Source organism: Lipomyces oligophaga, assembly GCF_038497815.1.
Source record: "Lipomyces oligophaga strain CBS 7107 unplaced genomic scaffold V1516scaffold_4, whole genome shotgun sequence".
In the NCBI taxonomy this organism is placed as follows: domain Eukaryota; kingdom Fungi; phylum Ascomycota; class Lipomycetes; order Lipomycetales; family Lipomycetaceae; genus Lipomyces; species [Lipomyces] oligophaga.
The window spans coordinates 477,466-487,427 of record NW_027117788.1 but is presented as its reverse complement, the minus strand read 5'-3'; the positions used below and the strand labels follow the sequence as shown (position 1 = coordinate 487,427).

General features: G+C 41.2%; 1 protein-coding gene across 1 annotated transcript; it reads right to left on the bottom strand.

The window, feature by feature from the left end:
* Positions 1–2,908: 2,908 nt before the first annotated feature.
* On the bottom strand, positions 2,909–9,516 carry V1516DRAFT_664218 (uncharacterized protein; the record flags this gene model as incomplete). The annotated part of the gene is made up of 7 exons (XM_066920574.1): positions 2,909–3,509; positions 3,563–3,668; positions 3,726–3,938; positions 3,996–4,088; positions 4,141–7,282; positions 7,330–8,402; positions 8,460–9,516. The coding sequence occupies 7 exons, from the start codon at positions 9,514–9,516 to the stop codon at positions 2,909–2,911; spliced, it is 6,285 nt and encodes a 2,094-aa protein (XP_066777292.1).
* Positions 9,517–9,962: the final 446 nt, after the last annotated feature.

Genomic DNA, 9,962 nt, shown 5'->3' with positions numbered 1-9,962 from the left:
CGAAGGTGACTTGAAAGTTCTACGCTAACTTTGTTTCAAACTTTTTCTTTTCGATTGAATTTGTAACCACAATAATAGTGAAATTCCCTATTTAAAGGGATAAATAAACTTTGCTAATAATCTGAACTCTTAGAATTATTTACAACTGAGGTATTACTGCGATTCTAAAGTTTGAAGTTGCTTTAAATAACAAAATGTGCGTTCAAAAATCCATCATCTCTGATCTGTCTAAAAGCGTCACCTTGCGTCACTTCAGTTTCACTGCTTCTTCTATTCAGTGCTTTTGATAGCTGATTGGAGAGAGAAACTTCCCGTTGATGAATCGAACAGTGGGGTATCCGTTGTTTCTAAGAATGAGGTTTCTCAGTCCGCGTTACGTCCGTCGGGTGTATCTCTGTCATCATATTTTCAAATATGACTGATTTATGAATTTGAGTTAACTGCCCTTCTTCTCAATCTAAAAATTTAGTGAACCAATACTATAAGAATTTTTTATGCCAATTTTATAAACGAAATCAGTAACATGAAACCTAGAGATCAAATCCCAGATGTCAAATTCCTTAGATTTCATGAAATCTTGCTTTCCCAGCCACGGCCTCAATCGTTGCTAGTCAAGGATTTGGATGACTAAACAATATCTATCTGAATAATGTGCATCAATTAGGATGACGCGTTACATTCAAGAAAAAGTTAGTCTTTAGTATATGACGAAATATACGTATTAAGATCAATCAATACAAGCTAAAATTCAGCTGTGATCTTTGTGACTAGTATTCATCTAGTGTACCCTCAAAAAATCTATATTTTGTTTTTGACCGGAATACGTTTCGGCGAATGCACATACAGTGGTTCAACAGACCGTTTGAAATCGATCATCCTCCCAATTCTAGATTTCATCGTCTATGAAGTAGATCTTCTTCTCTACGGCTCAGTCAAGTGATAGTTTATAATAAATCACATAATGGGGCTAGCAGTGAAATGTATGTTTCTGGAGGCTCTTGGTTCCTGTGTTCTGCAAAAAACTAAATGATGAAGGTCCAGTCCGCAGTGCCAAATTGAGTTTTTCCTGTTCAGAACGTAGCGTTAGAGGTGGAAACTTAAGAAGCTTTCTCGTATTTTCCATTTTGTCACCAGCGTTCGAAATATTTGTCCAGTATATGTAAGCCGACATAGGAAAATTGTGCGCTAATCCAAGAGAAGACGCGGCAATGCGGATTGTAGAAACTGAAAGAAATTAAATCAGGCTCATTCATTTGTATAGGAAGCTGAATGAAAGAGCAGCGGGGGAACGTGAACTTATAATAAAAACGAGATAATTGATTTTGCGCAATTGGTCAAAGCTATACATAATATGGTTAAGAAATTAAGAAATTATGAAAGATGAGCTTGCGTTGGACGTTGAGTGCGGGGTGCAAGAATAGAAATATTCAAGGTCGGATTTCAGTTATGAACGTACAATTTTGTTTCTTTTCATTTGTCGTGAATATTGAACTTGGCCTGATATCTGTAGGCCACTTGTGTTGCCTTTGGTTGCTGTCTTGGACTAAAGCACACATCTGATCACCAATATCATAGTTTGCTATGTCTGCCTAAGTGAGTTACTCGCCGAACTTGTAGTCTCTTGATGTAAATCAATCTGACAGTGCCAAATATTAGATCAACACAAGTTCGTAAAATTCACTTGCTAACTGAATGCTGATCCAGCCTGTTGCTAACCGGAGACCTAATCTAAGGATCTAATCTACTCTTCAAACCTATGAATGCTCAAAGGCAATATAGCTACAAATCTCTTGTTAGTACTTCAATAGCTAAAAACATATGAAATGGTTATCCAAATAGAAAATTATGAACTCGTGTGTTTTCCAATGAACACTAGAGCTATTATTGTTCGACTAAATGGCATTTTATCGATCACGTTCGTAAGGAATATTACTAATGGAAGCCAAAATTGACCAGTAGAGAGAGGAACGTCGTATTGCTGATATCCTTCGTTCTAAATAAAACAAAGTGGTTCAATTATATTCACCAATACCTGGATCGGCTTTATCACTCTTATAGTCCGTTTTCCAAATAAGTGGTTTTACTTCGCATCAAGTGATGATCTTGGTGAATCGTATATTCGAAGCAACTAGTTTGCAATATTTGCTTGATTCGGCCTTGGATTCTATCTGAGTTTACCTAGATTTGCCTAGACAGAGAGTGGACTGAAAGACTTATTGGTGCTTAGCCGGGTTTTGAAAGTGCTATTAAATATGATGCTAATAAATATGAAATTGGGCGGTTTAAACTGAAAGACTTTTAACACTTGCCCAGGATTTACTTCGCAAATTGTTTAATCTAATCTCAGGTTAGGTCAGCACACGGCCTGATTATAGCTTGCAGATTCTCCATATCTGCTTACGGGAGACAGACAATAATGCAGCTTAGTACATATAATAAATTAGCAATGCGCAAAATAATCGAACAATACAATATATTATCAAAAATTATAACTGACGCCAGCTCCAGTTCATAAATATAGAGACAAAATAGTCAGACTCACATCGCATTAGAGATCAATGAAACATTTGTCTGCCTGATCTCATTCTCAAAGCAAAGAAAAGGGAAACATAGAATACAGAAGAAAGAAGACATAAAGGAAATTCAAAACAAATTAAACGATTTTAATCCAAATTATTACTCTGTCCATCATAAATCAAAAAAAAAGAACATAAAATATTAATACCGGGCGCTGACATTAGCATTACTGCCTTATCATTATTACACCCTGTCAATATCGCTAATCATATATCGTTGTCCATCTAGGAAGCAACACATCTGATAGCGTACAAGCACATAGCATTCGCACATAAAATAATATAAGTCGAAGAAAGAGATAATAAATATAAAAGAAATAGAAAATGAATATTCAGAAAACGCTTACTTCATGGAGACTTTCGCGCTTAGATCGAACAGCAGCTTCTTCACCACCTACTGAATTCGCTGCCCCATTTGTATTAGAAGATGTCGCCGGCGGGATCGCTAGATTTCTCTCAATTCGAGCCTCCCCATTCGGTACTATTTGCGCTTTGTCATCCTCCGACGAAGTCTTGAGATCCGAAACCTTCTCCACAATCTCTTCCACTTCTGCATCCTCGTCAGCAAGCTCAGCGGTCTCGGCATCATCATCATCCTCGTCATCATCTTCTTCGTCTTCTTCGTCTTCTTCGTCTTCTTCGTCTTCTTCCTCGGCCTCCTCAATCGTTCCGACAGTTTCTTTGTCCGAGCTCTCTTCCGTATCTGTCAATTCTTCCTCATCATGAGGATTTTGTGCCTCAGTCATCCGGATAGGAATCTGGCTCCCTTCAAAAATCACAGAAGGGTAAAGAATCATGGTTCGAAGCATCGTCTGAATGTTGCCGAATTCTGCAGACATACCAAAATAATTACTGCTTGGAACCATACACATTGCAAATACAATCGCCAAGTTCACTGGCGCCATCTTGTTTACTTCCTCATTCTGTGCGACCCTAGATACAGTGTTAATTAAAATTGTATCCTTAAATTATAGGGAAGTACTTACAACGCAAGATGCTCAATCAGACATTTCAACAAATTAAAATTATACTGTGGGAGACGTTTAACGAGAGTTGTATATTGTGCAATCTGCCCTGCTTCATCTGGAAGTTCTACCGTCCGTTAGCATAAAAAAATACAACAAAGAAATTCAATCCAACAATACGTACTAGCAACTGCAATGAAATCAGAAAAGAGTCCAGAGGTTAAAATAGGTTCGGGAAGATCTCGAAGATACATCTTCAAACAACCGGCCAAAACATTGACGTCAAACCATCGTTCGTCGTTCATATCAACGGGCAGACCAAGATCAAATTCGTGTTTCAGTGCCTTGACAAAATTCTGAGATCCTGAAATTCTATAAATTCCAACTTCATCCAGTCCTTTGAAATTTAGTGAATAAATACAATTGAAAGCATTAAAAATCAGTATGTTCTTACCTCGTCGTTCGATCTCCCCAATCAAAATTTCTACCACATCGGGAACATCGCGCTTTTGCTTCTGGCATACTTCCGAAATTGGAGCACCAAACACTACGTCTCGATTAGCAATCTTACATTGGCCAATTAGTTAAAAAAATCTTACCTCTTGAAGCCGGTGGAATATATTCCGGACCTTCGGAAGGAATTGGCGTATTGAGACTCGACATTCCTCGCGCTCTGATTGCTGAACATTGACGTACCCAGTCATTTAGTTCTTCTTCACTCGTAGCCTGTAACAAATGCTCGGCACCATTATCACAAATAATTTTGAATACTCCCTGACTATCACCGTCACTTGGAACAGTAGTGATTGCATAAATCAAATTGATTGTCAGCACGGGCTTATGTCGTGTGAAATCACTCAAAGTCAGCGTATCAGGAAGTTCGACCACAGGCACGGAGCGTTCAGGCGATGATGGCGAACCCAAAGAACTAGAAAATGCCATTGACAAAGGACGAACAGCTCGAAGTAATCCTCCGAGCCTAGAACTTTTGCTGCGCTTGTCAAAAGATTGGAAAGTCGAGTTCCGAAGACGATTAGAATGCGAACTAGAACTCGATCCACGAACTGTCTCACGCGAATTTCTAGTTAAGAAATCCTTTTGACGTGAATCACGGCGAATCTTCTCCATCTCTGAAGAGACAAGATTCTGAAATACTTTAGGGAGCTTCATACCTTTCATGTTCCCTTCCTTGGACTCTCGAGCAGCAGCATCGCGAATATTTCGCTTATCATATCTTAAAGGCCAAAGCTCGGATGTCAGAAACATTGTCGCCGGAGACGCTTCCGACTGTTGCTGATTACATTTGATATCAGTCATATTACTCAAGAAATTGTAAATATACCGTTGCTTATCAAAGTTGATGAGAAGTGGGTTCTCAATCGACATATTAGGAACGTAGCTGACTATCTCGAAAATCCGCTCAAAAATCCAGCCCATACAAGGTGTCAAGGGTTGTAATTCGGTGTCCGAAGGAGTTGTAGCACTTGTTTTCGATTCCGCATCATCGGCCGTTGTCTTTAAGCTCTTTGGCATAGCCTCTTCAGCAAAAGGAAAATCAGGAATTAAATCTTCCAAATTCGCGGTAGAATCAACATCCTTCCCAACATCTCGAGCAGCAAGTATCCATGCAGCATTATAATGTCGACTTTCCGGACGCACAATAGCTGCTCCAAGTGCGCTTTCTAAAAGGGATGGTATAATCATTTCTTCACCGGAATCAAGGTCAGACGATTTTACTTGACCATTGAACTCTAAAGAAGTCATACGCTTTCGACAGATAGCAAGCATGCGCAATAACGTCGCCATACGTCGAATGCGAGACTGTCGCTTGATAGTAGGATCCGCAATATGCATGAGCAACCATGCAACAACGTTCATCCGGAAGGCGATCAGTTGTTGAATTCGTTTAGGAAACATAGAGACCATGAGTTCATCAGTTCGGAATGAATTCAGAGACATTACAAACGTGAATATATCCTGAAACACAACATCTTCCTCAGTGTTTGAGATGGCATTGCGAGCACTGAAGAGCTTGACTGGATCAACTGTTTGCATCTCAAACAGTTCATACACAATAAGCCAATCTCGAAGCGGAATTTGCGAATACATTGTTGAAACTACACTGTCAATAGAATCACAGAAACGATTGACTGCTGACACAGAAGATCCAGGGAACTTCAGCTGAGTTCCATCAGAAGTTGGAACCGCGGGCCAGCTGGAAATTTCTAGCGGTCTATATGATCGCCGTATGATAGCCTTTCGAAGCTTTGCAGACAAAGATTCCATAGTATCAGCATAAAGACGTAAATTCTCGTCTATTAAAGCCCTATCATGCCAATTATTAGCTTCTCGATCAACCTCGTCAAGAAACTCCAAAAACGATTCGCGTAAATTAGATTCCTGAGTGAAATCCGAGAAGTTGTCTGTTATCCAAATATTGAACGCTTCCAGAACACCAATTTGAATTTTAGCCACAGTATTCCAATCCATTTCCTCCTTTTCCAAATCGGTCAGCTCGTGGTCCCAATCAGGAAGCTTTTCAGTTTCCTGGTCTGCTCCAAGAAGCGAGCAAGCACCAGCTTGCGCACAAGAAAATCGCTTCCTGAGCAATTCTAAAAGTTGGCTAGGAACGGCAAAATTTTTGTACGTGGCCAAGAATGTTCCAGTATAGACATCCATGTTCATGTGAAGAGTCGCCATTTGACCCAGACGCTGCATGCTTTGCCTTTCTTCCCCAGTAACCAGAAGACTGAAATCTTCAGCTCCAAGAACGAGAATGTCTACTAGGCGTTCAAATGTAGCAGCTTTAGCTACAACGTTGATAGGAGATGAAGGATTATTGTGGGCATACTCGGCCAGCTGAGAATCCGGATTTTGCTGTTGAAACTGAGCCGACAAACGACGTGAACCTGTACTGAGACGTTTGGAAGGAATTTCAATCATCATACTAGAGAGGCGAGAGCTTCGACCGCTCTCATCTTTGAATGACTTCAACACAAGATCTCTCTGAATATGATATAAATTAACACCAATGTTTAAGACATCTCGAACACTTCCCACTAAAGAATTAGATCGAGGAAATGCGGCCACTCGACTTCGAGAAACAGTATCAAGATCCGAGTAGCCAGTAATATTGATGCTAGGATTACGTGAGGGAGGAAAGGAGCTTGCTCTTCGGAGTTGTGCTGCTGCCCTCCTGTCTTCTAAAGATCCAGAAGTTTGGTCTGAATGAGCACCAGTGCTTCCACCCAGACTTGCACCAGAACTCGTGGAAGAATAAGAATGAAGCATGTGTGGAGAACCTTGCGAGACCAAATACTCTGATGATGCCTTCGATTTCAATGATTGCGCAGATTTCTTTGGATTAAGCAGTCCACCTGCCTCCAAAAGATCTCTATGAGCAAATAATTTATATGACGATAAGGGCTCCGTAAATAAAATCGCGGAATAAGAACCCGAAGAAATCAGCGATTTTTGGGTGGAATAGTACTGTGAATAATGACCAGTAGAAGGTGGCTCTGCCGCCAAAGATAATTCCATGAGCATCGAATGGCTTAAGACTGTTGAATCCTGATGGGCGTTATATAAAGAATAAAGACACTCTTGAAAAGGCTGAATAGGATTCTCGAGAGGATTCATATTAGAATCATTCTCGATTGAGTCAAGATAATTCGTCCATCTTTCTATAGACTGTCGTATTCTCGCAAGTTCTTCGCGCGACAATTCAACAGATATCGAATCCTATAATTGTTAATATACATAATAGATGATATTCTGAAGTAACATACCTGATTAACATCAGCCATAGTTTCACAAAAGTGAACACCCACGTCACCGAAAAAGGGAACAACACATTCCTTGCGATACGATTGGCCTATTCCATCAGGAGCAAGAATATGCGATCCTTCCTTTTGAGGTGCGTTATCACCAGTTATAACTCTTCGATCAAGAACAATCAAAACTGGTACCCAATCACGGATAATCAGATCCACAAGCTCACCAGGAACGCAAGCCCAGGTATCACTCAAACGACAGAAAGCCGGCGAGCAGATAATACTGGCTATAGCAAGCCAACCGGTCATATCTCCACGCTGTTTCAAATTGTTTGCCAAAATAATCCAACGCGAAAGAACATTGCCTCGAGTTATAGGATCAAGAACGCGATTAGCGTCAGCAGGGAAGATATGCTGGCGAATCATGGTAGCAGCCAGAAAATGAGGATGATCTGCTGTTGATATAAGCGGATTTTTTCTGCTTGACTGGTACTTTGTTCCTAAGAATAATGAAAAATCATTAATAGGACTCCAGAAATGGAATATTTTAAGATCAAATATGTGAATCTGTGCTGCAAAAATATCCATATCAATTTGCATGAACTGGTCAAGCGACAGTCCTGACTTTAGGGAATCATATTGTCGATCTAGCGTTGAGGTAGTAGACATATCAACAGGCTTCCAAAACTTCAGCAAAGAATACAACAGCGATTTCTTTTCTTGAATATCGAGCTTCATTAGCGACTTCTGAGAAGGACTGACTCTCTTTAAAAGCTCTTGGATCTGTTTATAAACTTCATCGTCCAACAGGAACGAAGATAGATGATTTGAGATTGTCCGTAAAATCAAACAAATTCTATCTGAATTTCGATCGCTAAGCTCTACCAACTTCATGAAATAACTAAGAATATTGTATATATCTGTCCAAATCGGAAGAAGAACTAGAACGTCTTCGGCAAATGAGGAATCTGGACCGTACATGATTTCGTGACATAGAGCCTCGATTGTGCCAGTCTGGACAATTCCGTTTTCGTTTATGACCAAGTCAGGATGCCTTTCTGTGCTGAAATGAGTGAGATATACTGGAGCTAAGAAAAACTGTTAATAATTCTGGTTCAATATCTGAGAAATAAATGTGCCCATACCTGGAGCCTCAGTGATAGTGACAGGAGTAGAAGGCTCGAATTCAAAAGACTTTATTCCGACGTCGCTAGGAGGTTTGTAAAGATAAAGCACATTTTCCTTGAGAACCGCGCGCTGGAGACGCCATGTCTGTTCCGGAGGCTGCGAGTGTAAGGCATAATGATAAGATATCTGTCTAGAGCTCGAGCTCTTCTTCTGTTCCACCTCAGCACGGTTAAGCCATCCCTGTTTGATACTGACTGGCTGAATTCCAAGGCCAAATTGCGGGCGGGAATTTGAGGTCCCTTCGAAGGAAGTCTTAACAACAGTAGAAGCTGTAGATGTAGAAGTAGATGGGCGCCGTTGGTCACTGATTGAATCAGTATCATTATAAAGAGTCCTGTGTGAAGGAGACCTAGTGATGAAAGAAAGATCGTTCATAGACCGAGACGGAGATAATAAAGATGTAGTACTATTAGTATCAGGGTCTTTGGGAAAAGCACCAGAGATCGACGATGCAGGTGAAAGACCGGAAGGAGCCAAAGTAGGAGATGGGGGGACGTATGACACACTTGGATTTGGAGAAACTGAGTAATCTTCAGGATCTTCACGACGGTGTTTAAATATACGCAGAGAGCGCGTGGTGGACCGAGAAGGAACTGACCCGCTAGTTGAGGTAGCAGAAGTGCTGATATTCGGAGAATGTGGAATAGTTCTAGGTGAATGTTGGTCTACACGAATGAGAGCAAGTTGCTGGCTTGAATAGGCGGGTGGAGTTGACGAGGTCGTAATAGTCGACTCATTTGCTGCAGAACGCGAAGGCGGTTGAAGTGCATTTGACGAACGAATAGAAGTCGGATAGCGCTGCGACTGAGATTGTGACAAGGCCGGGGACTGGGATTGTTGAGTCTGCTGAGATTGCTGTAACTGCTGCTGTTGCTGCTGTTGGTGACGTTGACTGGACGGTTGTACCAGCTGCTGCGGTTGCTGTTGTTGCTGGCTATGGCCATGACTCGAATTGGAGGGCTGCGAATCGGACTGAGGCTGCGAGTGCTTACTAGAGAAGCCTCCCCACTTCATGATGAATTAGAACACACGGAACACGAACGTCAAATAATTCAGAAATATAAGCCAGGGGTAAGTGAAACACCTAAGTGTGAAGTCTGAAGTGAGAGAAAGAGAGGAGCGCGTGAATTGGAGGCAAAAAAAGAGTAAGAACCGAAGAAAGGGGACGTTGTCGAGGAGATCCGGGGAAGTTCAAGGACAGAAGCAGAGGAATCGAGGCAAGAAAGAGGAAGTTGTAGAACAGCAGAAGGACGAAATGTTATTAAGACGAAAATAATAAAAACGTAACGAGAGCTCAGCGTCTCAGAAAAAAAAACATCAAGCAGAGGCAAGAGAAGCGAGAGAGGGGCACAAGATTAGCAGAGAGGACCAGGAGAGGAACTGGACGCGATGGTGGAGGTTCAGAAGAGTGCTCCAGGGGTGTACAAAGAGCGCGTGTAACGCGGACAGGTTGGGACTGG